The sequence below is a fragment of the Calonectris borealis genome, chromosome 1 (assembly GCF_964195595.1).
Source record: "Calonectris borealis chromosome 1, bCalBor7.hap1.2, whole genome shotgun sequence".
NCBI classification, from domain to species: Eukaryota; Metazoa; Chordata; class Aves; order Procellariiformes; family Procellariidae; genus Calonectris; species Calonectris borealis.
Window position 1 is genome coordinate 90,134,517 of NC_134312.1, and position 27,431 is coordinate 90,161,947.

The window sequence follows — 27,431 nt, forward strand, 5'->3', positions numbered from 1 at the left end:
CAGCCTCTGTCCCTAAATAACAGGCACCCTGGCAAGGAATCCATGGCCTAGGAAAGAAGTGACTTAGCAAGGTCCAAGTTCTCCTTTTTTGTTTTCCGTTGCACATTGGGATTTACCTACATACATGAGACAAAACCTTGCCCGAGGAAATAGAACGAGCAGCGACAGCGAAGAGCTCAATTCCCGGGGGGGGCCGCAGAACAGGCGTTCGCTCCTCCCCTCCCCAGCGCCCCGGGATGGGCAGCGCTCCCTCCTGAGCAGTGCTGATGGTGCTCATTCCTGCATGCTCTCTGGCACAGCTTTGGCAAAGGCCAGCTGCTGTACGTGATACGTCCTTTTTCTGGGAACCCTGTCCAGCCCTGGCAGGAGACAGACCGCTGTCAGCTAGCAGACCTCTGACACCTCGAACCCTGCGCAAAGGGAGCTGCATGTTTTTAAAACTTTTCTCGGTTCTTATTTCTCTCTGCTCACTCCTTGGGTAAAAGGCCTTTCTTGTCTCAAGGACCCCTCCATTCCCCCAGGGTCCCCCCTTGCTGATCCTTCCCATGGATGCAGGGTGGGATGCTCCTGGCTCCCGCCTGCAGCATCCCGGCCTCTCCGGGGTTTCAGAGGCGCTGGCTCACACCCACTTGGTCAGAAACTCGAGAAATCTGGCTTGTTGCTGGGAGCTGGAGGCGTAGGAATGACATGGTCAATGGTCTGCGGAGGTGAACGGGAACGGGCTGAATATCAAGCATGCTTCCGTCCTCCAGCACCTACTGAAAGGAGCCAGCTTGTGCCCTGCATGGGCTTCTCAGCGGCATCCAGCCTTCGGTTTCAAAGCAGCTTCTCTGAGGCCAGAAAGACAACAAGGCAGCGATGGCCTCACTTTTGTCGAGGACAGCCCCCAGATTGCACCTCCGGTCTCCGTTTTGTCGAAGGGGAGCTTAGCGGGGTGGCCCCCAGGCACCGTCCCAGACCCCACAACTTGGGTCAGCACAGGCACGCACGCACGCATGTACGCACGCCCCAGGGGCTGTCCTTGGCGTGCAAGCTGCCCAGCTGAGTTGGCAAAACATTTGTGACGCAGAGCCAGCGAGGACTGGCCAGGAGCAGCAGCAGGTGGCCCCTGCACCCTTGGGTGCTCGGTGGCACGGGCATCGGCCCGGTTAGCTCACGGCTGGGAAGGCTGCGCTTTGGCTTACAGCTCGCTAAAATTAGGGATGCCCAGTGGGGATAAAAATACAGCCTTAACTATGCGAACCCTTTAGGGAGGCAGCCAAGGAGCACATCGTATGTCTGACCGGGCTGAGCGGCTGCGCGGCAATTAAAGCCCCGGGGCGGCGTTCTTGGAGCATTACCTGTGAAAGCCACCTCCGCGGGAGTGACCTTTAGGTGTTCCATATTTGGGGACTTGCCTTTTAGTCCGAGGAGCAGTGACGCCCTGGAAGGGCAGGTTCAGCAACAAACAGCCTCTCCGGGCAGCTCAGGTGGTGGAAAAGGGCAGGAAGGTGGGACCAACGCGCTCTCCCCTGGTCCCGCTGCCAGAGGAGTGGCTCCTCTCATGGCAGCTGCTCGGTAGGCTTCTGTTCCTTCCCTTTGACCACCACTACGCTTCAGGACTTGTAATTCGCCAGCCTGAATTATGCAAGTACCAAAAACATTGCTGGTAGGGAATGCAAGGGGATGCTAGAGGAGACAGCAGAAAGGAGAGTTATGCCCCTCTGCTCTCCAACAAACTGCCCACCAGCTTGAACAACAGAGAAGCCAACCGTAGCGTGAAAGCATGAGTCCCGCATAAGGATTCAAAGATTTTGGGGAAATACCCTAGGCTTTTGCCATCTCCTGCTGTTTCTGAAAATAAAAACCTAACATTTTGGGATATAAAGTCATCATCTTTACATCAACCAGGATCTGACCATCAACATAAACTGCATCTTTAAAGAGAGTAGGGGAGAAACAGCGGAGAAGTGTAGATTGCTTGAGGGATGTTCCCTCATCATCTCCTGTTGCTCTCCTTGCATTGCTTGAGTTTTCTTCTTCCATCACTGCCAGCTAGGGAAACAGAAAGCTCCCCATGCTTGAGAGAAGTTTACTCATGATGGCTCTCACAGAGACCCAAATGTCCCCAGTGCCCTGCTTCCCAGCCTCAGTGGCTGGGGAAGGTGAGCCTTCCCACTGTCTATGGGAGCTCCAAGCAGGTGCCAGAGAAGTGGCAAGAAAATCCAGGCCACGAAGCCATAATGTCACTCCACAATGAAAAACTGACGATGCTGAGACATCCACCCCACCCACCCCCATTTGTAACCCTCTCTGCTGGATTTTGTCTGCCATTTAGCAGCAAAACTGACACCAAACAATTACTGTTGTTTGCAGCTGGAATAGGATTGTGGCTGGGCAGCCTGTCACGTTTATACCGGTGACACTTCTGCTATTCTATAACCTAGGATTTCAGAATGACCCTGTGGGACTTCTTAAATCTCCCAAAAGCTTCCCAGCATCACACCTAAGTTCAGGTGGGTATGGTAGGTGTGAAGCTGAGATGTTCTGGCAGGGAGTTGTTTCTTTCCATCCCCATTCAGATATTGCCTGTAACTGTTGACACCATCCAAGACGAGGTGGTGCTTGCTTACTTGCTAGTACTCAAGCTTCACTTCGGGCTGGCACCCCTCACACATCCCAGAGAGTTATGCGCTCCCTCGCACTTACCCAAATCCAAGTATGGCTATTAGCTGAGGGAAGTGGGAAAAAGGAGGAGTGCTCCCAAACTCGCATCTCCTTTTCCCAGGGTTGCACGGGACACAGCTTGTGATCCTGCAGCTAGAAGGTGTGCGTTGCAGAGGCTTCAAGCACATGAGAGGAAGGCTGCACACGGCATGGGATATGAGCTTACAAGCGACTGTGGTCTTTGCTCACGGTCTAAGCCAGCTCTGCCTGCCCAAAGCTCCTGCTGTACCTCAGGGACTGCATGACCAGTTAGGTCCAGTTCTTCCAGGGTAATTTCTCCCCTCCATCTCCCCATGCAGCTGTTGAAGCTAAATTACTCGCTATAGAGGCTGACACAAAGGTAAGGGCTCTGGCTGGCCAAGACTTCAAGCGATATGAATTTAAAGGGAAGAGGAGGAGTGGGAGGAGGAAGGGCTGTGTTCTCACATTACAGCTGCCTCTGTCCCAAGGACCCGAGCCAAGAGGATTGTCAAGATTAGAAACATTATCTGCATTCAAATCCCACTAGCATTATGGAATCAAAAAATACTGTAAGGGGATATATAAATGCTTGATACTGTAATGAGCAGGGGACAACAAGCCAAGCTGCTGGGCCTCTGGCGTACTCTATATTTTGCTCCTTTATGGGGTTCAAATATAGGTGTGGGAATATGTCCTCACCTAAGCACTGGTCAGACTCGCTGCAGTGAAAAGCAGGGAAAGGAACGGCAGGAGCAATGTCCAGCCCCTGCATAGCTGGCACTTGAAAAGGCCACCACGCAAAGGTCTCCTGCCTCCGGGTGCTGCCACAGTGGAAAGAGCTCCCAAGAGTCTCGTGTTGCATGAAGATTTCCCCGGTGCAGGACCCCAGTGCTCTGCGGATGGGCACAGGCTGTACCGCTCACCTCATTATCTCGTTAGTGTGAAAGTCCCAGCGAAGGAGGCAGGCTGCCCGCATAGCTCTCAGCTCCTTCCCCGCAGATGCACGCACACGCTGTACGCATGCACTCTCCTATATACACATGCTGTTGCACGTCTTCTCTTGGGACAAGCCTCTTCAGAGGAACATCTCCAAACGCTCGTACCCATGGTACATACACCTCCTAGAGACAGTCTTGCTAGACACAGCCACACAAGCTCTGCCACACCCACAGGCACACCTCCAGCATTACCGTGACCTTTTTTGCCTCCCGAGCCTTAACAAAGCGCATGCTCCCACAGTCTCACACAGAGGCTTTCATCCTGTCACCCACATTTGCTAGACACGTTTGCTCTTTCCCAGCAAGCTCCCACGCTCACAGCTACCTGGCTGCACCCACACCCCTCCGAAGAGCTACCTTGTGTACGGTGCATGCTCACATACATTCATCCCGATCAACGCCTCCTCTCTTGCAAACGTCCCCGTTCACACCCAACTGCTTGTCTGTAGCACGTGTTGCAACCTCACACGATGAAGGCACATTTCTGAGCATCTTCAAACATCCCCAAGAAATGCTAACCATCTCCTGTGTGCAGGAGTCAAGAACTATTGGGCTTAAACTGCCTTGACTTTGTCTGGCACATGGCTAACATAGCTGTAAGTAAGTAGCTAGATCAAAAATGGACTGGACTGGACATGACTGGACAGTCTTCTTCCCTTGGGCTTTCTCTATTTTACCTCTGGTCACACTGCAGCCAGAGCCTCAAGTATTGACTCTGAGGAACCTCTTGCTGCTCTACACAACTGCCAACAAGCGGGGACTTGCTGACAATGTCCGCTAAAGCCGATGATCCTACAGGCTCCATCCCTTTGTCCAGTAAAGGCAGATCCCCATTATGGGGAACAGTAAGCAGCTTCTCCCACCACCGCCTGCTTGCAGATGTCTGGGGAGCTCACAAGAGGTGTCCATCTCTCCCTGTGTTCCTGGGAGAGACGCTGCTCTCAGGTGTCTAACATGGATGGCTGTGGCCTGAGCCGGGAGATGAGACGCCGGATGAGTCAGACCAGTGCTCCGATGTCTTATCGATGCGTGTGCAAATACGGACCACTGCTCTGCCCCGTTCAGGCAGTATCCCCTGTAAGCACAAGCCCTGAACGTGCAGCCTCACCTTTATTTCAAAGCACTGGCAGAGAGCAAGGAAAGAGCGGTGAGACCGTGTGTTTTCTGCATAACACGGAGCACCCCTTTTGCCTCACGTGGTGGCATTTCCCCCTAAAGACAACAGGTCAGTAGCCACAGGGGGATTAAGGTTGCAGTGATGCTGTGGTGGTTAGTGGAGAATATGTCCTTCTAGAGGGCTTCGGGACGGGTCTGAGGACATGTGTTTGGTGGAAGGGAGAAGACAACCATATTCTCCATCACTTCCCTTTGCCCAAGCAAGGTCCCTGAGCCCTGATCCCCAGGGTGCCCGCAGTCTCCCCCAGGATTTTGAGGAAGGGCTGGGCACTGCCAGCATGGGGAGCTGGCTGGCCCCACAACGCCCTGGGGCGCAGGCGAGGGGGCTACCCCACCGCTTTTGCTCCCCGATGCCTTTAATTGCCGCTCGCTCTCGCAGCAGTCGGGTGCAGGCGGAGGCTATTTATAGCGGGGAGCCAAGGGGCCGCACGGCCGTGGGGCCAGCGTCGCTGGGTGACATTCAACCTGGCTTTGAGGCTGGGGGGGTGGTGCCAAAATGGGTCCTGGGGGAGGACATTCCTCATAAATCAGTCTGCCATCCCTCTGGCCGCGGCTTTTCCTCTGCCTCCCTCCAGCCTCCCTCGCCAAGCGCAGGCAGCTGTGCCCTAATAGGGACATTCCTGTCCCGGAGGCCCCTGATCCCTCATCGCCATCGTCCCCCCGCATCCGGCAGGATTGGGAGGGGGGACAGCAAGAAGACCATCAGCATCAGAGGCGCTCGTGGAGCAGGGAGGGGGAGGCAGGACGAGGGGGCTGTTACAGCTGGTTGGTGGTCTCAGAGCATCATTACCACCTTGTAGGGTCTCTGATGTGCTTGTGATGGGGCTAAGTCAGTCATCTGGTGACTACGGGGGCTCATTTCCCAGGGTCACTGCACCTCTACGGAGCCCATCTGGAATTCACAGGGTCTCACCCGGGGCCGCTCCCACTGCAGGGCACTTGCAGGACGTCTCTCCTTTCCTCACATATCTATTTTCACAAAACAGGCAGGAACTCGATATCTTCAAGAGGCCCCTTCGTCAAAAATGGTGGGAACGGGGGGGCAGTGGTTTCTGAAGCTGCGAGGAGGCAAACACGAGTATGGCTCCTTAGGAAAAAGAGGGGACCAGGAACTGGGGGGTGACTGAAGCCTGGACAGGAGACATGACTTAATGCATTTCATAGGAGAAGGGACCACTTTTGCAAAGCCAGGAGTCCCTCTGCTTTATTTTACTGGGAGCCTGCTTCAGCCATCCCATCTCACCTACGAAGGAAACGTGATGCTGCAGTGCCCTGCATCCCCTCCAGTTTGCGGCCATGGCTGCCTGGCACCAAGCACTTCCAGAGTTAGAATATCTGTGGTGCCCGCATGTCTCACTCCCCCGCAGGAGGCCACCAAGGCACGAGGGAGAAGAGAACTTTTGCTTTATTTTGGTGTCACAGGTCCTTCTCCCAGCCATGCCCACTGTTTTGGTGTCCCCGATTGGGCCGGGAGCCCTCTCCCCATGGCCGAGTGTCAAACAGCAGTTAGCAGCACGTGGTATCACCACCAAATTCAGTGCTGCGACACAGTGGGAAGAAACCCAACCCTTGTGACCTTGGGGTAGCGTTATCTCAGCGGGGAGGCAACATGTGACACATGTCACCCATTGGTGCTGCCTGCAAGCAGAATATGGGTCATTTTTGTCTGTCGTGCCGTGCTAGCAGGGCATGATGCCCTTTAGCTACCCTGTGGTGTTAATGCCACTAATGTTGGGCTTTCTGGTTCCTTCCACAGCTGGCAGCACAGGTCCTGGAGCCCAGGAGCATCGGCTTCGGGATGGTGGACTCCAAGAAGGATGCCAAACTTGCTAAAAAACTAGGTAAGTCCCATAACTGATATCTCTGGAATGGCTTGGAGAGGGTGTTGGAATGATGCCCGACAGCCAGCCCCATAGAGGACAGACAAATCCTTGTCACCAAGATGGGGAGAGTGATGATGGCAATTGCACACTGACCACCTGCCCACCCCAATGTGGGCAGGATCAAGTTGGGGGGCAAGGATGAGACACCCTTCCAGCTAAAAGCTTCCTTGCTCAGAGTGCCAAAACAAAACCAAACCAAGTGAAAAAGAAAACCAATTCTTGCCATAGCAATGGCAGGGTGGAAGCTCACAGCTCGATGAACAGAAACTGTAGATAGGTGTCATGGAGTAACTCCATGCTCCTCCTGCACAGACAGGTCTGACACAGTGGTGCAGAACCAAAACCTACAGCGGTATGACATAGGCCCCCAAATGTCACCAGCCCATGGCAGAGAGGCCCCCAGCCACTAATGGGGGAGCCACAGCCTTGCAATGGTTTGGCAGCCAGCTGACTTGCTCCCCAGAGCAGAAGAGGAAACCTCCTGTAAAGGTGAAAGGCTGCTGCATTGCCCAGCCCTGGAAACAGCTGCCTTCCAGGGGCTGGCAATTCCTTCATATTTTAGCCCACAAAGCAATATGGAAATACTATGACACATAAATACAACAGCACATATGTATACCATTAGGCTTAAGGTCAGAGACTGTTTCAGCATACTGGACTGTATAGTGGACTGTAATTTTCTTTCCTGAATTAGAGGCTAAGTGTGCCGGTGGAAGCCAATCTAAAGCTGAGAGCTTCTGCCTGCCCAAGAAGGAACAAACTACCGACCACCTTGACCCGTGGTACTCTGCCATCATGCATTGCAGGAGCTTAGTGCTGCTGATTCTGGAGCCTCCACTGAGATGCTGTGGCAACCAGTCCTCAGTCCAGTGATATCATTCAAATCTGCCAGCCTGCCATCTGTGGCATCTCTACCATAGGTTTCTAACCCTTTTGCCAAGGCTAGCTAAGCCGCAGAGAGTTTGAAGCTCGCTTTGGCTTCCAGCTCACTGTTTTTGTTCACATAGTTCAGCCTTCTCCAGGCAGAGAGCACAGCCCACATCAAAATCCGTTTTCCATCTAGTGTCAGGTTGTTCAAATTTGGGATGTCAGTTAGAGCCCAGTGCTATTTACTGCAATATAGATAGCCAAGCTAAAACAAGTTCCCGGTACAGAATTTTTCCAACTGAGGCGAAACTGTGACCTGAATGAAAAAGTTCAACATTTGGGAAGAAGCTAGCATAAGTTCTGGCTGAGGGCTGTCCCTTGTGCCATGACACATCAGTCAGGAGGTTGCTTGGGTCGTTTCTAACTGGACCAACTCAGAAAATTGGCAATTACGTTTTCCCAGGAGGCGTTGCTAGAATAACAAGCAAGATACTCTGTAGTAAAAATGCTTTTCGTGACATGTTGACCACATTATGTTTCCTGTCTCCTTCTTGCAGGCTTGGTTGAAGAGGGAAGTCTCTATGTCTTTAAGGAGGAGCGGTTGATTGAATTTGATGGGGAACTGGCCACGGATGTCTTGGTGGAATTCCTCTTGGATGTAAGCACAGATAAGCTCAGAGCTAGATAAAGCCTCTCAAAGAAGACCTTGCAAATACTCACTTTGCTAAAAAGCACGGGTTTATCTTTATTTGAAATGCCATCCCTGTTTGCTACACGCTGGTAGAGATGACATTTGCCAGCTTCCCAAATACTTGTCTGACCATGAGTTCCCGGGAAAGCTGGTACCTTTATATGCCACCAACTGCTTACATCTTAAAGACATTTTGCCCTCTTTACTGTTTATGGAGTATTTGATTGGAAGCAAGCAACAATCCCACATAACTAGCTGCTAGCCACCCACCTCAGTTAGCAAGCTGGCATGCAAACACTGCCATTTGCAAAATCTTTCACTCTTTTTTTTTTTTTTAAAGAAGAGTTATTTTCAAAAAACATCCAAGAAGTAGTATTCCCATAGAAGAGCAACTAAAACCAGCTCAATTCATTGAAAAAGGTATATGCTGCAAACTATTTGCCCATTTCTAGACACAACCACACAAACAACGTAGGATACTACTGCCTCTTCAGTGAACCTACCAAATTGCACTGCCATGAGTTTGAGAAGAGCCTAGGACTTAGTGCTCTCAGGTCATTTTGTGCACAGGCACAAATATGTGCTCAGCCTTGCGCCTAAATGCAAAAGAGATGCTGACTCCCTCATCAATGTGTTGCACTTCTCTTTACATTTTATTCCAATAACCCAGAAACATGGTCTTTGCTTTGTAGCGAAAAGATTTTGCAGTGGCTTGGCTTTCCTTTGAAATGAGGCTCCCTTTAAAAGCAGCTGTGCAATAATGCAGATAAGGGAGGTAAGGCAAGCAGCGGAGCCAGCAGGGTTTGTTTCCCAGGGTGGCAGGTTGCCTAAACAGTGACCTGCGGTGCAGGAGTGCCAGTGGCGAAAGGCACGTCTGGGGAAGAGAAACAGCTCCCTAGGACCTCAGCTCTCCTGCAGCAATGCGTCTGTGACTGCATGCATCAGGTACTGTGGCCAAAACACATATAAGTGGCTTCAGGGACAGAAGCGGGTGTCTTGCCCCACCTAGGAGGGCCACAGGCAGGGCAGGGCAGGGCTTTGCTGTGACCCCAGCAGCGGTGGGATCCCTGGTTCCTGTGGCTCAGGCCACTACGGCAGCAGGGAGCTGCCCACACGGCTCTGGACACAGCAGAGGCACAGCCACACGCTGGAGCATCACTCGCAAGGGGTGCAGCGTAAGGCACTTTGTGAGGTTTTGCTTGCTGTACTTTGCGGTATGCCGCTGAAGAACCATGTTCTGTGAACAAAGGAAGGATTTCTGTTTGTGTGTTTTCCACTCGAGAGGGAAAATACCTAGCAAAGCAGGGAAATAAAAACAAACACATCTGTGGTGCCTCGGCAGCCTGCTCTCAAAGCAAAACAAACCCAGAGGTCCTCTACTCCTCTGTAGGCTGTACAGTGGCCTGTCTGCATTTTTTTTCCCAGTGAAGCCACACCTAATTTAGACCAGTATTTCTGGGCAAAATAATCATACCAAATCTTTTCACCAGCTATAGCTAGTTAAGAAAACAGAAACAAAGTTTAGACTAACAACAGGCTGAAGCGGCAGATAGGTCTTCCAACTGCCTCATCAACACTGTGACGTGTCTGGGGCCAAAGCATGGGTTTAACCCATTCTGCATAGGAGGATCAGCCAGGAAAATTCATATCCAGACTTTCCACTGCTCCAAAACATTGTTTGGCCACACTCTAGCATGCTGGGTTTAATGTTTTCTGAAAGCAAGTTTCTTGCAGTAACCTCTTCCAGCAAATTACAGTTAAAACCAAATATATCCGTCATTCACAGAAACTCACAGTCTCCATGTCAGCCCCTTTCAACTGCTCTCCCTTTTTCTCAGCCGCTCTAAAGCCAGTTGCAATTGCTACCCCTTATCTCGCATCACAGCAGGTCCCTCAGCATCCATTTGGGTTACCCAGACCTCTGTCAGCTTCCCTCTAGATGTTTCAACCTATGCAGTGAACCTACTAACAGCTCCCTCTGAAGGTGACCTGCATCTCTCGGTTCCTCACATTAGTGCTCTCCTCACAGAGAGCACTAAGCAGGGTTTCCAGCAGCAGAGAAATTGGGTGACCTCTTTCTCCCCACTTAGGCTGCTAGTGACACCCCCTGCCAGGCATAGGTTGGTGCTGCAAATCGTTGTGTTATCATCAAATGCATTTCTCATGGCAGCTGCTAGAAGACCCTGTGGAGATCCTAAACAGCAAGCTGGAGCTTCAGGCCTTTGACCAAATCGATGAGGAAATCAAACTCATTGGCTACTTCAAAGGAGAAGACTCTGAACGTAAGATGAATATGTTCCTCATGGGGCTTGGAGCATGGCTGGGGTCCGGGCATTGGTTCTTCTGCATGAACGTTAGGGGTGTGGGGGTATATGGCAGGCTGTGACAGTGCCAAAGTTGCTGGAGGATGAGGTGGGGTTGCAGGCAGGTTTCTGCTGTTGCTATCCATGAGCCCATTACTACACCAACAGTGGATACCCTTCTGCAAGGTGTCTGCTGGCAAGAAAGGGGGCGATATCCAGGGTCTCCTGAAGTAAAGTAAGTCTACCTCACCCAAAATCAGCTGAGGTTACAGTTACATTGGGTGAGCACCTAAAGGGAGCAAAGCTCCCTCTCTTCTAAGCAGTGAGCCCAAAAAGTCAAAGAAAGAGGGAGGGAGGCAAAGGGAAAGAGAGGGTCACACATTAAATACTAACCTGGCAAACACACAGCAGCAGTAAGCAGGACGCCTCAGGGCAGCCTGGCAGAGGCACTGATCTGTTTCTCCTCGCTGAACCCCAAGGCTGAGAAGAGGCTGATCCCATGCCCTCAGGGATGTGCAACTCAGGGACCATGCCAGGCAAAACCATCAGCTTTCAGAAGTCTTGAGAAACCTGCACCAGAGATTCTCCCCGGCAAGCCCCAGGAGTCTCCTCTGCCAGCCCCGAGCGCTCCCCCTGCTCTCCAGGCGGTGCTGGCAGCGTGCACCCCACACTTGCAAGGCTTGCCTTTAGCAAAAAGACAAATATTCTTACCTGAACGAGCAACATATCACCAGGTCTGCTGCACCTCATCAGCCCATCCACCTCTCCCTTCAGCTTTCTCACCCACTCAAAATGGCAGGGCAGCTTGGGAAGGGCTGTGCCCCTAACCTGTTCAGTAATAAGTATTTTGAAGAAAGGCAGGAAGGGCTCCCACCAGGCTGAGAGCATCCTTCCTGACCGCAGCTGAGGACCCGATACCCGTAACTGTAAAAACATACCTCGTTCCTGCCCCCTCTCCTGCAGCAGGAGGAGCGTGCCTAATTGTGCTTGGTGACTGTCTAGGGAACAGCAGCAATCATTAATGCTGGAGAAACTCCACGTATTTCCCAGGCTGAACTACTGCTTGTGCAAGAGGGCAGCTGCAAACACCCTTATCAACAGGCTGGAGTTGTAACCCCTGGACCTGCTTTGTAGGGCTGCCGATTTCAGCCCCAGTTAAGCGTGGCATGCCGGGATCTGTAGTTTCTCTGAGCGCTGTGGGGCTGCACAACACAAGTCCTGTTAGCTCCACATGAAATGGTCCTTGTTTGTAAACCCTGGAAGAGTGGAAGAAACATAGTGCCGTCATCTGATGTATTTTGCAATAATTTATATTTGTTCTTCCCTAGTGCCTTCTGTGCTGATTGGAGCGTGGCCAGCTGCCTGTGAAATCTTTTCTTCATTCCCCTTTTCTCCCTCCAGATTACAAGGCATTTGAAGAAGCCGCCGAACACTTCCAGCCGTACATCAAGTTCTTTGCCACCTTCGACAAAGGGGTAAGCATCCACGGACCTCACCGTGGGAGCTCACAGCCTCCACCACCTGTTTTCCAGAAGCTCAGGATGCTCCCAGATTTAATATCTGGCTCCAGCTTCTCATTTTCAGCGTTCCTGTAATTTGTGGTATTGGTGTCCGCATTTGGATTTGGTTCTGTCGCAAGATAAAAGGCCATTGTTGCAGCGTGGAGGCAGGTCCTGGTCTGGGTTTGGAAATCAGCCCCGTTAGGTTTGTGGGACCTTGACTCTGCCCTTGCTTTGCCCCAGTGCTTGAGACCAGTAGTGTAGAGAGCATCAGTGGTTTTTTTAACCAAGAAAAGATCCCTTCATATTTTGTTGGCCACCCTTAAAAGTGCATGCTCTGAAAGAGAGCCAGCACCTTGACCTCAGCTCTGCCACTGGGAGAGACTCTGGGCAGGCAAAGAGGCACGTCAGGCTCACTCACTTCTGACCATCTGCACTGCGACAGGTTGCCAAGAAGCTAGGTCTGAAGATGAACGAGGTGGACTTCTATGAACCGTTTATGGATGAGCCTGTTCACATCCCCGATAAGCCTTACACAGAAGAGGAGCTGGTTGAATTTGTGAAGGAGCACAAAAGGTACGTAGCATACAGAACACTCCTGGCCATGGGAAGCGGGTAAAGGTGTCTGTCATTGCAGGCTTGCCCCTCTAGGGCATCCCGCTCAGTAAAAATTAGGATGACGACCACCTTTTGGTGATTTGCTGACCCACGTTTGGGATTTTGGCTGATCTTTTCCTACTCCCAGAGGAGCAAGTATCTGTGCCGCAATCAGAGCCCACCATCATGGGGCTGTGACAACACAGATTCCCTCCTCCTCCTCCCTGGTTAGCCCTCCCTCAAAGAGCAGGGAGGCTTGCAGGCAGTGGAGAGCGGAAACCCTGCCCTACTTGCCCATGCTTTTAATTTAGGTCTGTACAGAAGATTATCTTCTCCAAGGCCTCTCAAGCCAAAACAAAATTCTGTCCAGTCCCTCCTTCCCCAAAACAGCTTCACTAATGGGTATATCCCTCTCCTGTTGTCAGATATGGCTGTAGGCAGGTTCTGAGCTCAGACCAAGCTCAGAGGAACTGTGATGGACTAAGAGGCTCCTGCTGACTGCCGGCGCAGAGAGGAAGCCACTGCTGTTATGGCTGTCTTAGTCCTCATCTGCAAAGGTGCTGAACACCTACAATGCTTGATCAAGTCAGTGGGAGCTGTGGATGGTCCATGCTTTTTTGCAATCAGGTTTATCGCAGAGTTGTTTAGGGACTCGGCCACCAACAGTCTGGAAGCGACTGGAAAGGCTGATCCCGTGTAAAAGCACAGGATTACATATAAGGGCACAACTACCTATGAAGTGCTGTATTTTTACACCCTTAAAAATACAGCACAGGATACTCACACAGGCTATCTGCTGCTCCTGCAACTGCATTTCCCAGCAGATATTCAAAGGACCAGAAAAGAGTTCAAGAAAAGCAGGGCCATTGATACTGTTAGGGGAGCCCAACTCGGGCTGAGCTGGAGGTTTGTGTTCATACACAGAGGGGTCAGAGACAGGAGATCATCTCCAGAGTCTGCCAGTCATCAGACTTGGAAACAGAACTCTGCTTTTTCTGAAATATGAAGGGGTCCTCTATCTCCCATGTACTCGCAGGTCACTTTGCTGACCTCCTGGACTTCCTGACCCCAGTCCTTCCCATCTTTCTTCCCAAGCTCTTTCTGCCAGGCAGCAGTTGTCAGGAGGCTGATTAAACACAGTCAGCTAAGTGCTAGCCTAATAAGGCAAGCTCTCCACCAGCACAAAATTGCAGTGGAAACCCCCCAAGTCTTACATATTTTGAGATGCTATGTTGTGCTTGGTAGGAGCAAGAGGTTGGGCCATATATTTTGCAAGTGCCAAGGCTCAGAAGGGAATTAAAAGGAATGTCATGAAATCGGATGCCTGAAATCCCAAACCTGCCAAGGAGCTACCACGGCAGGGGAAAAACCCTGGGGTGACAGTGGTATGTTCCCAGCACTTAATACTGAGTCTCTCGGAGCAGAAGTGCTTCTTCCTGCCTTGTCACCAGTAAAGGACCTAAGCCAAAGGCTGGAAGTGGAATTAGTCAGACACAGAGATGATCAGGCCTGCAGAGAAAAACAAAGCGACCTCAGCAGCTACCACGTGCTGGTTCCCTGTAGACAGCTCGGCAGGATCTTCTGCTCTGCAGGGAGGTGTAGAGGACCTCTTGCCTCCTCCCCTTTACACAGCAGACTTTCTCATTTCACCCCAGCCAGCAAGCATGGGCTATCCCTCCGCTGATGTGCAAAGCCCCGCTGCCACCTCTCCACCCTGCAGAAGGAGCCCCGTCACGTCACTGGGGAAAGCTCCCAGTGCTCAGCAGTAGCCAGGCTCTTTGGCATGCTTTAAACAGCCTTTCCAAAAAGGGGTCCCAGCTGCTGTGCCCAGGCGGGCTTCACCGCCTCTTCCTTCAGCCCTGTGTGGAAACTGGGATTTGCTGAGCTCTCACTGCAGCCTCAAGACAGGAGCTGAACCAGGTGTCTAGGAGGAGCCCGTACGCAGCCTCCCGGCTGATGCTTCCCTGGGCAGCTGCAGGCAGTGGTGGGAAAGTTCATCCTCTCCCGAGCAGGTCAGGAAGCCGGTGCTCAGCACAGTGGGGTGACTCGTCCAAGGTCAATAGGTGTCCGGCTGGGGATGGTGGCTGGGCGCCGTGACTCCGAGGTCTCAGCCCAGATTTTGCTCTCAGTTGCACAAATACAAATTACGTGGTAGTTCCTCTGCCTGCAGCAAGAGGCCTCCGGGTTTATGCCTGTTTCGCATGCAAGATGCTGGGGGTGGACACCCCCACCCCATGCTCTGTAACTGTGCTGTAGCAACGTGGGGGCTGAATTCTGCTCCCTCTTATTCACCTAAAGCCCGCTTACCTCGCTCCCTCCATTATTGGGCAGTAACCAGAGTAAATCTTGAGTAACTCCGCAACAATCGGTACACGTGGGTGTGATCAAATCCTTCCCACTAAGTTTCCTTTGTCTAAAAGCTGCCCCCAGAGAATGGCTAGGGAAAGCATCTTGAAAGCCAGGTACGAGTACATAATGTGCATTCACCAGATATAATCTCCAGTTTCTGACAATCAGCAATAAGGAGACTTGCTGGGTCAAAAATTGTATCCCTGATCTTGTGCTTAGTCTTCAATTTCTATAGTCATTTTTTACCTCGTTTCTATTTTGATGCTGAAAGTATCCAATTGAGTGAATTCAGTGGCTGAATTACGCATTGCATCACAAGAGCATTCCCATTTGTTCAGTTTATACCTGCTACCTAATAATTTCACTGTGTGCCTACTAGCTCTTGTGTTATGAGGAACAATGACTAGCCATTCCCTGTTTCACTTTTTTTTTTTACCACTCCCGATGTTTTAGATCCCCTGCCAATATCCTCTTTTACAAGATAAAAAGTTCTCACCTATTTAATCTCCCCCAAACAGAGGTCATTCCATATCTTCTTTCACTGCTGCCATGTTTCCATGTCCCTTTTTCAGTTGTCCCATATTGTTTCTGTGATGGGATGACCAGAACCACAAATACATTCACTGTGGAGGTGCATAGTGTAGTTGTCCATTGCTGTAACGGTATGATGTGTTTTCCCACTTGTTTGTAACCTTCTCTTTGCCTTTTGCCTTTGGAGCTGATGCTTTCTCAGTTTGTGACACCTGGGCTCCTTTCCTGAGAGGCAATAATTAATTATAACTAAATTAGAACCCATTGTTGCACCTGTATAATCAGGGTTGTTTTTCTGCAAGTGCGTTACTTCCTATGTCTATCATGCAGACACTCAAATCCCAAGAGATCCCACTGTATCTCCTCACAGTCAGGGCTGTGTTGGTTGTCTGAAGAATTGCATATGACAAGGAAATGCTGCCATATTCCTATTTCCCATCTTTTTCAGATTATGTGAGAATACGTTATGCATATGATCATGCTAAAGCATATGCTATGAATCCTAATTGGTTAATTCCTTCTGTCGTGAAAACCGACATTCATCTCCACCCTTCATCTTCCAATGTCATTAATCCACAGAAGGACCTGTCCTCTAATCTAACTGCAGCTTTGTTTCTCTGAGACCCTTTAGTAAGGGACCTTGTCCAATGGTCCCCTGAAGACAGTTCACTGCATTGACCAGCGTACCTTTGCCCACTCGTTGACTGGCTCTGGGAACTCCAGCAGATCCATGGCCATGATTTTCCTCTTAAAGGCCACGCACCTCTTGTCCTATCACATCAGATCCCTTCAAATGTCTGTTAACCCTACTTTTCCTGGTAGCATCGTGCCTATAAGGAAGTCACCCTTCCAGATCTGTGGCTCCTCAGGTCCTTTAGGAACCTCTAAAAAATGCTCCTTGTTTCCACTGCTCTGGTAGCGAGGCAAACCAAAGCGACAGGTTACACATCTCATTGGTGCCACCTGGTCCTGGCAATGTGCTGCTACTCCCTTTGCCAATTTGTTCTAGGGCCTCATCGACTGACACTTCTCTTTGCAACAGCTCCTGGGGCTGGTCTGCCAGGGAGACCCGCGCTGCTGGGGGAACCTCCCTGAACACCTCATGCCAGAGTGAGTGGAGCTGCAAAGGATTACTTGGGCTTGTCTGCCATGGCCTTGTGCCCCTTTAACACCCCGGTCACCTCTCAGCCTGCCAGGCTCTCTGACAGGCTTCCTGCTACGGATGTGTCTGAAAACATTTACTATTCTTTTTTTTTTTTTTGTCCTTTATGAGCTTTGTTTTGGCCAGTCTTACGGTTTAAATTTTCTTGCCAGCGGTTATTATGATCCAAATTTTCTTGCCAGAGGTTATTCTGTCTTCTTTGCTTCAGCAGAGTTTGGAATGATTTTTATGGTGGAATTATGCTGGGGCAAAACCAGGAGAAAAGGGGAACAAAGCCCAGTAGGAATGTCCCAGGGACTGCAATACACAAGTGAATGGGTCACCTCGTGCTCTCAGCAGGGACAGAACAATCTGCCATGTGTAGGACTAATTCACCAGCGTACCCCAGCACAGAGAGGCATCTCATCTTCCCAAGCTCAAATAGTGTCTGCAGTGACTCTATGGGGGCAGGGGCAGGGATATTTTATCACCATAAATAAAAGTGTAAGTTGACCTACTGTGCCCCCGTGCTTGCATTCAAACTGTGGTGGCCGACGGCGCTGACTCTAGCCACCAACCAAATGTGCCACAGTGACCTTTTCCCTGACGCTGGCAGCGTCATGTGTGATGGTGCTGTACGCGTCCTCAGAGAGTGTTTCTGTCTTCCTTTCAGGGCCACCTTGAGGAAACTGCGCCCAGAGGACATGTTTGAGACGTGGGTAAGCACACGCGGTGGGAAGCCTTGCGTCCCCTGCTAGCTTCCAACAAGAAACCACTGCTCAAAAACTCTAGCCTCTTATCTTCCCTTCCTTGCAAAGCCACTTTCCCTCCTCTGGGAAGAAGGGAAAGCCTTGGCTACAATGCCCAATGCCTGAATTCAAACAGTGTGCTCAAATGCTTTGCTGAACAGAGGTGGACAGCTGAGCTGGGTCCTGTTTGCTCCACAGAGAGACCGGGGAATGCTAACCAAGTGTGCCAGGCGGGTGTTGAACCTCTGTAGCGGCCATGATATAGCTGTGGAGAGCATCCTTCCCAAGGATGCTCTATCTTATCTAAAGGGCATCAGTGCTGGTGGCGGGGTGACTTCAGTGACCTGCTCGCTGGGTGAGCTACAGAGGTTGTACCGAACAGATGACTCATGGAAATTGTACCGGAGCAGTTGTACAATTCAAAATGCAAGCGAGGGCAGGCAGTTCAGTTAATTATATAGATTACGGAGCACATCGTGCATTGATTGCACTTCTTATGGTGTGAGCAAGCTGCAAGTCAGCGATTGTGAAGAACTAACCAGTGGTTTGGCACCGATCACTTGCAGAGGATTCCCCTGGTCTGCAGGCGTGGAGGAAAAGGGGAAGGGTGAAAATGAAAGAAAAATCATGTATAACAAATTATCCCTTCACTGTGAATGAGTACGATGTTAATAGCCAGTCAGGGACCTTCAAGTGCCAGATGAACGCTGAAAAACAAAGCTGAACAGGTGCTTTACAGATGCTAAGGAAGATGCAGTCATTCCTCCAGAAAGCTCGGCACATTTATAACAGCATTCAGTTACCTCCTTGCTTGGCTGTGTAATGTGAAACGCTGCAGGACTCTGAAGCACCAAAAACCTTGGGAGTCTTTAGTACAACAAGGCAAGAGGTAATAAAACTGAATCAGGAGTTATGAGTCACTTACGCATGGTAGCTTTTCATATTATTTTGAAATACAGGTTCTGTATAGAAGATAGCTTCCTAAAACCATTTAAGTCCCTCAAAGTTTTTTAATGGGGCTTCAGTGGGACCCAAATTTCACATGCAGTGGTTTTGCTTTTATACTGAATATATTCTAAAATAGCCTCAGGAAAAGTGTGAATTGTCAGCGATGGGATGTTCGCTTTACCAGCAGCCTGGGAACACAGAGCTTGCCTCTGCTACGAGCAGGGGACTTGTACCTACAGGTGACAACGGGCTGGATTCTGATCTCACTGCAAGTTCAGAAGACCCCCAATGCCTTCATTGGAGCTACTCCAGTTTTGTTTGCTGCCTTGGAGGTCAGAATATAGCTATATTATATAGCCATATGTATAGCATATATATTTTTTTTTTTATTTTGCTGTCTGGCAATGCTGTGTGCAAATATGGAGAAAAAGCAACAGTGTAGATTTTGCCAGCTGTAAGTGGTCTGAATCCCAAGTAAATCTGCCTAGAATACCCCAGTGAAAACGTATTCCCTGAAGACGCCAGCAAAGGCCCAGCATCTGCTATTGTTTTTAAAGATAATGTTTTCCACTTAATCTTTCAGGGTTTTTTTTCCTTTCAGTTTTTGATGGTGGCTTTGTCACCTCTGGGCTCAGAAGGGAAAAGAAATTAGCATTTAGATGGGAATTTTTTCTCGCATTAAAACCAATTGAAATGGAAACCGGGACTGGCAGTGGGTGAGGAAGGTGAAGCCGATCTGTGGGATAATTCAGAGATGACATTCATAGCAGTCGGATGATGAACCGGCCGGCAGATCCATTGGCCTTTCCCAACATCATTACCCATTACTCACATGTCTCATGGAGAAAAGCAGTCCACCAGGCTGTCATTTCTGCCCTCCACTCATTGGAGCCCCGAAATGAGCCTCCCACTCAATTCCCCTTGCTGCTCACCGAGACCTTCACCTAGAGCAGAAACCCTTTACCTCCTGAAAGGTGTCCAAGTGAGCCACCTCGCCTCTCATGTTGTAAAGAAACCTCCTTTGCTGGCCCCATAAGGAGCATGTTTGGGGCCTGGGCATGCTGGCAGATATTTGTTTCCACGCAAACCATCCCCTGGCAGCTGCAAATTTATGAGGGTAGGTGGCCTCGGCCATGGAGGGTATTCCCATGATAGAGAGCCCTTGGCCTTCTCTGCAGACAAGGTTTTGCCCCACACGATCAGAAGCTCCCTTGCCTTTGCCATCACAGTGCCCACCTCATTTTTAGCTGAAGGGTTTCAGCAACGCTACCCAAACTACCTGCTTCAGCGCCTAATACCTCCACAACTCGCCCTCACCTCAGCTCTCATTTCTGGTGTCTCGGTGGGGCTCCAGTCAAGCCTCCCTTTGCAATCGTCCTGTTCGTTTGAAGGGATCCCACCGCTCCTCGTCTCCAGCAACTGCCCGGACACTGTCCTCCCTCCCTGGCCCATCAGTAATAGTTTTGTTGTTTCCAGGAGGACGACATGGAGGGAATCCACATTGTGGCCTTCGCCGAAGAAGATGACCCAGGTAGGAAGCTGTTCTCCTCCTTGTGTGACTCTCCGTCACTCAAGACGGTGTAGTTTCACGTACTTTGTTTGCATTGTGGAGCCCCGTGCCCCGGCTGGGACGGGGAGCCCCAGCCTGCCAGGGTGGGGAGCCGGGATGCTTCTGGGTGTATATGCGTGTGTGCTAGCCGGGATTCAAACTCTGGATATAAACGTATGGCCGGCTGGGAAAAAAAAAGTCATCCCCTCCACCCCAGCACCAGCATTTGCTCCCTAACTCTGTGTCCACCTTGCTGTGTGGCTCCAGGAAAGTGCTGAGGGCCGGGTACGTGATGTGCATGCGGGAAACCCGTGGGCATCAGCTCCTGAAAAGCCGTGGCGTCGGCGCTTCTCAGCGCCATCAGCGTGCCAAAAAGCTTCGGCCTCTCCGGGTCTCAGTTCCTCCCTCGCCACAAGAAAATAGTGACATTGTTCCACTCCACGGAAGGATTACGAGACTTAATTCATGTGTAACTAATTTCAATACCCAGGGAGGCTGCTCGAAATTAAAAGCCTTATTATCAGCAGAAAGAGCTGGGAGACAGCATTTTAATGAGAACTATAAACAACCCCTGTGTGCAAAGGGGGGTGAGGGAAGTTGAAAACCCCACAAGCGAAAAGTGCCTGCGTGTTTGCAGGAGAGGGCTGCAGCGGTTTGTGTATCATTTCAGATGGTTTTGAGTTCCTGGAAATCCTGAAGCAGGTTGCCAGGGACAACACCGATAATCCCGACCTGAGCATTGTCTGGATTGACCCCGACGACTTTCCTCTGGTGAGTGGCAGGGGCTCCTTGCCTCCCTTGGTTTAATTCATGGATGGGGGGTGTGGGGTGTGTGTGCACGAGCGCAGGAATTGCCCCAGCGCATGCACAGGATATAAAGAATGGGAAATGGGAACACGGGTGATCCCTGAGAGCTGCTCGTTCGGGTTCTGCCTCCCACGAAGGTGGCATCTTGGGAACATCCCCAGAGCCGGCACTTTCCTTTGCCGTGTGCGGTGGCCCAAGCTTGCGTTCAGCCTCTCTTCTTTCCCGCGCACTCATCGATGCACGCTCCCCGCACCACAGCCCGGCTGGCTGAATTAATGCAATGAGGTATTGCAAATGCCCTTGTCTGAGCTTTGTTTCTCTCTCCTGCAGCTGATCACTTACTGGGAGAAGACCTTCAAGATTGACCTGTTTAGACCACAGATAGGGGTGGTGAACGTCACAGACGTGAGTAGCCTGTGCCCAGAAAATCCAGCAATCCCAAGATTACGGTGCTAGAAAGGATGGGATCTGAGGTCCACTGGAATCAGTGGGATTTCTGCTGTTAAGTGGAAGTAGACCAGGCTTTTTCTCCAGGAAAAAGTGTAAAGACCTCACCATTCCCATGCGCAGCTGGGTTCATAACACCTCTGAAGTCAGGCTTCAGGGCTTTGGTCTGAGCGTGTTTCTGCTACCGAGTCGTACACAAACCACATCTGCTGAGGACAGGACCAGTCCCTGTGGTCTGAGCTTCAGGGCTTTGCCTGGTTTTGTTTTCCAGGTCTCACATTTCCACCACAACCCACCATGTGCCAGCATGCACCATTGCGCCCTGCTCTGGCTGAACCTGGGTGGGCTTGTGGGGGAAAAGCGTGCGCATAGTGGTGAAAGCAAGCTTGGGAGAGGAGAAGAGGAGAAAAAGGAGGGTGTTTTTGGAGCAGAGGCAGAATGGCCCAGCTTGAGTGTAGGAGGGAAAGACGGTCCCCAACAGATGACAGGGAGAAACTGTACAGCTTGAAAAAAAACCAAACAAATACACAGCCTTAATAAGATTACGACATATAAACTGGTAACAGAGGGATCCTGCTGGGGCGAAGAGGATATACTGAGGTTCATCCAGGCTCTCCTCCTCATCAGCCACTGCAGTGCAGGTGGTGCTGGAGGGATTTGGGTGGGAAAGGAGAAGTGTCCGCCCCATGCCCAGTGGCAGTGAAGGGTTTCGACACAGTCCTGCAGCTGGTGCTGAAGGTGCTGCTTTGGCAGGTGCTGCTTTGGCAGGGCTGCGGCGGTGGTGGTACCCACAGCATTCACAGCTGTGCATTCAGACCAGCTTTCTAGCAGCTACTGTTTTCACCACGGTTGCCTTCAAGCCAGCAAGCCATGGGACTGATGTCTGCACACAGTGAGCTTTTAAGGCAGATGGGAGAGGGACCCCTCCAACCCCCACCAGCAGAGATCTGGGGAGAGCTGCTGAGTGCAATGTAATGTGCATCACAGTCCTGACATGACTACGGAGAGAAACCATTTTCCCTCTTTCTGACAATAACTGTCCACATGATGAGAGAGCACGTAATGCAGCGCGCTCCAGCCTGGCTCGCTTATTACCTTAGTTTATTTTTGATGCTTAAGTGCTGGGTGTTTTAATCTCTTTAAAACGAACCTATGTGGGTGTCGTGGTTTAACCTGGCAGCAGCCAAATACCACGCAGCCGCTTGCTCACCCCCCCGCCGGGTGGGATGGGGGAGAGAATCAGAAGGGTAAAAGTGAGAAAAACTCGTGGGTTGAGATAAAGACAGTTTAATAGGGAAAGCAAAAGCCGCGCACGCAAGCAAAGCAAAACAAGGAATTCATTCACCACTTCCCATCGGCAGGCAGGTGTTCAGCCATCGCCAGGAAAGCAGGGCTCCATCACGCGTAACGGTTACTTGGGAAGACACACGCCATCACTCCGAACGCCCCCCCTCCTTCTTCTTCACCCAGCCTTATATGCTGAGCATGACATCATATGGTATGGAATAGCCTATTGGCCAGCTGGGCCAGCCGCCCTGGCCACGCTCCCTCCCAGCCCCCTGCACATCTGGCAGGGCATGGGAAGATGAAAAGTCCTTGACTAGAGTAAACACTACCTAGCAACATCCACAACATCAGCGTGTCATCAACATTATTCTCACACTACATCCAAAACACAGCACTATACCAGTTAATAGGAAGAAAATCAACTCCATCCCAGCCAAAACCAGGACAGTGGGTATGTAAGTGTCTCTGGAAGCAGGAGTCTCTCCACTGCAGAAGTATTTGTAATTTGGTGCTTGACTTCGTGTTTGAAATTTCAGCTGTATGGGAACCTGATGCTTCATTAGAAGAGAGCAGAGAGGGACTTAGAGTTGGGACAACCATCTGGGGCTGGGCGCTGGTCCTGGGTCCACCACCGACCTTGCTCCCAGCCCCCATGTCCTCTGTCCTGTACCTCCCCAGAAAAAGAGGGACAGCGAGGGAGTACTAGACGATTGTCCCTCCTGTTATAACAAATGCTGCAAGACCATAAGATGGGAGACAGCAAAGCGATGGTGTTATGAAGAAAGTGGAGGCCCTGGATCTTGCCCGTCCCATTGAGGGGAATGAGGCTGGCTTGGGAGTGACGGAGTAGATGCGGCGCTGGCTGGACGCGAGCGGTACTTTACCTGTAATAAAGCAGCATCTGCCAGACTGTGGGACAGACACCTAGTGAGTGGGGACCCAGTGGGTTAAGGCTTGTTAGCAGAATTGTTAAGGGAGAGACAAAAGAGAAGAGGGACAAGATAGCATCTGTCACCTAAAATCATGAGAGAAATGAACAGACAAGCCAGAAATAGAGCCCAAGTCTTCCAGTCTTTTGCCCTTATTACTAGCCCGCAGTATCTCTCTTCATTATATTTACTGCAGCTGGATGTGTTTAAGTCGTATCAAAGCTACGTTAAACAGCTATCAATGAAAATTCATGGAAGTAGGATTGTCACTGGCAAGAGAATCGTATAGAAAGCAGTATTAGGCAGGCACATATGCCTTATTAACCAACAGTCACTGAGAGACCTGTAAAAACTCATGCATTACCTAGCTTTGGTAAAGTAAATGTTTCAGGCTGTTGATTATAGTATTTGCAGTTTTTATTTCATTACTCTTAAGTCTGTTTTCTATTCCTCAAGAGAGAGATTTAAGAAAGTTCTAGGTTGGTGGGTGATATCTAAAACAAACACTGAGCTCATTTCGTTATTTCAGTGTTACATCACTGCATTCAGCCAAGTTACACAGGTACAAAGTGGGGCTTACACAACGGAGTAAAAATAAACACTGCTGTTGGCTTCGGTGGACATAACCCCTGTGACCCCATCGCTTCTCTAAAAACCTGCCAATACAAACACCAGAGCTCCCAGTGGCCCCCACTGGCCCGTCACGTCGTAGTGGCTCAGGACTAGGGCCATGACGTGCTACAGAATATTGCTGCTTTATTTGCACAGCATCTTTTCTAGGTGCAATGGGCCCACTCCTGTTCCCCTGATTTAAAGGTGTCACTTTAGGTGACAGTCCTGAGGTCGGGGACAAGATCATCTGCATGAAGCAAGAGCTGCATGCTTCTCCGTGGCTCTTTTTTATTACCGTTTTGGTGTTTTAGGAAGAAAATATTGTAAGGGAGAAACAGCTTTCCCTGAGCAGAAATTGGTCTGGCTTTTTAGCAAGCCATACAACAAAGAGAATTAGGCGCCACAGACAGGGAAAAAAGTGGGGCGAATTTGCAAAAGCCGGTAGTTATCTTCCGACGTATGAAAAGCACTTGCTTCTGCAACATCAAACGCTGAATGAGATTACCTCACAGCACCTCTGCGAAACAGGAGGCTGATCCTATTTTACGGAGGGGAGACAGTGAAGGGAAAGGGGCTTACCCAGGCATTTACCCAAGGAACCTAGAGCAAAGCAGGGAGAAAACCTTTCATTTCCAGGTCTCAGAGACTGTCTAAGCGATGCTTCCTCTCCTGGCTAATAGCTGCAGTTTACTCAGCATCTTACCGCATTTTAGACAGCATCTTCTTACTGAATCCCCCCATCCCCTCCAGGTTATGGAAGTAATGCAGACAGCTGGAGGGAAAGAGCAGGGGGCACCTGTAGTCCAGGGCATTGGTGTTTTTCACCATTCTTCAGCTGGAGCGTGGTTGAGATGATCCGAGGAAAGGCTCTTCCAAGAGGAGCAACCACATCACATGTGGAGAGCCCAGAGCAACACCCTGAGGCAAAGGTGATGGTAAAAGAGGCTGGGGAGAAGGGGTGCTGAGAGCAGAGTGTAAAGGCTCAAAGGAAGAGGTCCCAGAAGGGCTCTGGAAGGAAGGAGGGAAACGCTGTGATGTCCTGTGAACTGGGGCAATGCAGGGGGATCTGGCATAGGTCTCTTTATGCTCTCTTTACGGAGACTTGGAGTCTATAGAACTGGCCAGACGGGGTGAGGACAATGCATCAGGTGCACGATGCTCTTGCTCACAGGTGTAGGCACTGCAGGAGAGGAACGAGCAGCGGGCACACATCTAACCCAGGGCAAACAGTACCACACACTCATGTAAACCCATTGACCAGTCCCACCGCCCCTAGTCAGAAGCAAGAGCACTTCAGGGGGAAGTGGTAATCCCAACGTGTGGGCAGAGAGACACTGTGCCTGAGTCTGCCCACAGGCTGTGGCAGAGGGAGCTAATGACACCACCGCCCCTGCATCCCCCCTGTGCTCCAACCCTTACCCCCACAATAGAACCTGGCCTCTTCCCTGTGTCTCTGAGGGCGGCTAATCCCCCATCACCTGTCCCCCCAGGCTGACAGCATCTGGATGGAGATCAGAGATGACGATGACCTGCCTACGGCCGAGGAGCTGGAGGACTGGATAGAGGACGTGCTGTCTGGGAAGATAAATACTGAAGATGATGATGACGATGATGATGATGACGACGATGATGACGATGACGATGACGACGATGATGATGACGACGATGATGATGACGATGATGACGACGACTAACTATGACTTTGTGCAGTTTGACTTGTGGGGGCTGAGAGGCCTCCCTCCGCGGCAGGTCCCTCCATCGGAAGACCTGCGTTTGAGCGTCAGCAAGCACCGCTGCTCCTCTTTCCCCCCTGCCCCGCTCCCCCTGCCCCTGCTCTCGCTGGGACCCCCCGGCCTGATTCTCAGCGGTGCTGAGCCACCGGGACTGCCCCTGCGGCGGGCAGCGCCTGCAGGCACCCAGCACCGCTGTAAATCATGCCTCCTTAGTAAGGACAACAGGAATCTGCAAGGAATCTGCCCCCAGTGCCCCAGGGCGGGAGGAAAGTGCCTGCCTGCTCGCTGCCAGAGGGACACAGGGAGCCAACTTATATTTTCCATGCTCACCAGCCCAGCACTTAACATCTAAAGACCAAATCTCAAGACATAGGGAAGGCCATTGTAAAGTTTGCAGCTATTCTGCCAAGACCACTCAGTCCTGCAAGTTCTGCTGCGAGAGTCTGTAGCTACTCATTAACATGCTAGGAGCAGCAAAAAGCTTTGGGAGGGGAGGAAGATTTTAGGGATGCTATTTAAGTTTTTGGTGATTCCATATAACGACAGGATATTCTTGTCTGGCAGTGCAATGCAAAACCAAACACCACAATCCCTGTCTGAACCTCTTTTTTCTTGAAAGCTCAGGCCAAAGATAGGGTAAGTACAGGTGGTCTGAAGTACAGGTGGTCTGATGTGAGACATCAAAGCTTGCGAGTTCCTGAACTGCTGGAAAGGATGATCCAGGTCTGAGCCCAAACTCTTGAGGCTGAAGATCATGGCACTGAGCCAAACCATTGGTCCTAACCCCAAAAAACCAGCAGAGCGGACCCCGGGCCAGTTCCAAACATCTGCAGCCGGGTTTGGGCTGGGCCTACCTTGCCTTTCAGGTGAACATCAGCGGGATTGAAGGTGATGCACATGAGATAGACAGCATACTCCTACTAGTGGAAACATTCATAGGGGCCCACCCTGAAGCCCTCCTATTCCCCATGACCTTCCAGCTTTAGCTGACTTTTAATCCAAAGCCTACATAGCATCTTTTCCCATGACCAAGATGTTGGGAGGGAACTCATCCATCCAACCATATTAGATGCTGGATAACGAGAGTTGGGCAATGAGCAGTGAAAGGATTCAAGCTGTTTGGCTTTTAAGTATTCAGTTGCACAGTTACTCCCTGCTTAGAGACTCGGACGTCCCATGGTAGCCCACGAGAAGCCTCTTTTGACTGCAGACTGAGAAGGAGCTGAGGGCACCAGTTCTCAGTCAAGGGGGTCAATCACAAAGCCAAGGGTCAGCAGCTCAGTCCTGGTGAGTGCAGCACCATCCATGTGCAGGTCACTGCGACAGTGTTATGTCTCCCTGCTTTCCCATGCCGGCAGATTTCAATTGTCTTAGCTTATTAGGTTTGACAATAGTGCAATGAGTTTGGAGATAGTTTTATCTTCATAAATACATTTATAAATATGTTCTCCAGTCGTTCAGACTTGTTAGCATAGGTAGGGTACACACGTCCTCTCTTGCTACAGATGAAAAACATTGTTCTGACCTTTCTTATACTGGCTTATGTCAGAGGTAAGTGATGTTAGGGGAAATAACAGTGCGAGGGACATGAGAATCAGAGCTCGTTATACGAATGCGAATCAGCCTGATGAGAAACAAGGTTTACACACTATATATTTCCTTTATCAG

At 50.7% G+C, this 27,431-nt stretch overlaps 1 protein-coding gene across 1 annotated transcript in view; it reads left to right on the plus strand.

Annotated features, from left to right (window-relative positions):
- The window catches only part of CASQ2 (calsequestrin 2), a 34,956-nt gene extending 7,745 nt beyond the window's left edge, over window positions 1–27,211 (plus strand). Inside the window, exons 2-11 of the mRNA XM_075170407.1 lie at window positions 6,598–6,682; window positions 8,149–8,249; window positions 10,453–10,564; window positions 11,987–12,060; window positions 12,530–12,660; window positions 17,376–17,421; window positions 19,876–19,930; window positions 20,619–20,719; window positions 21,086–21,160; window positions 25,521–27,211. Coding sequence (XP_075026508.1) covers window positions 6,598–6,682; window positions 8,149–8,249; window positions 10,453–10,564; window positions 11,987–12,060; window positions 12,530–12,660; window positions 17,376–17,421; window positions 19,876–19,930; window positions 20,619–20,719; window positions 21,086–21,160; window positions 25,521–25,724 — 984 coding nt within the window. The 3' untranslated portion in view covers window positions 25,725–27,211. The remainder of the gene's footprint in view (window positions 1–6,597; window positions 6,683–8,148; window positions 8,250–10,452; window positions 10,565–11,986; window positions 12,061–12,529; window positions 12,661–17,375; window positions 17,422–19,875; window positions 19,931–20,618; window positions 20,720–21,085; window positions 21,161–25,520) is intronic.
- The last annotated feature ends 220 nt before the right edge of the window (window positions 27,212–27,431 follow it).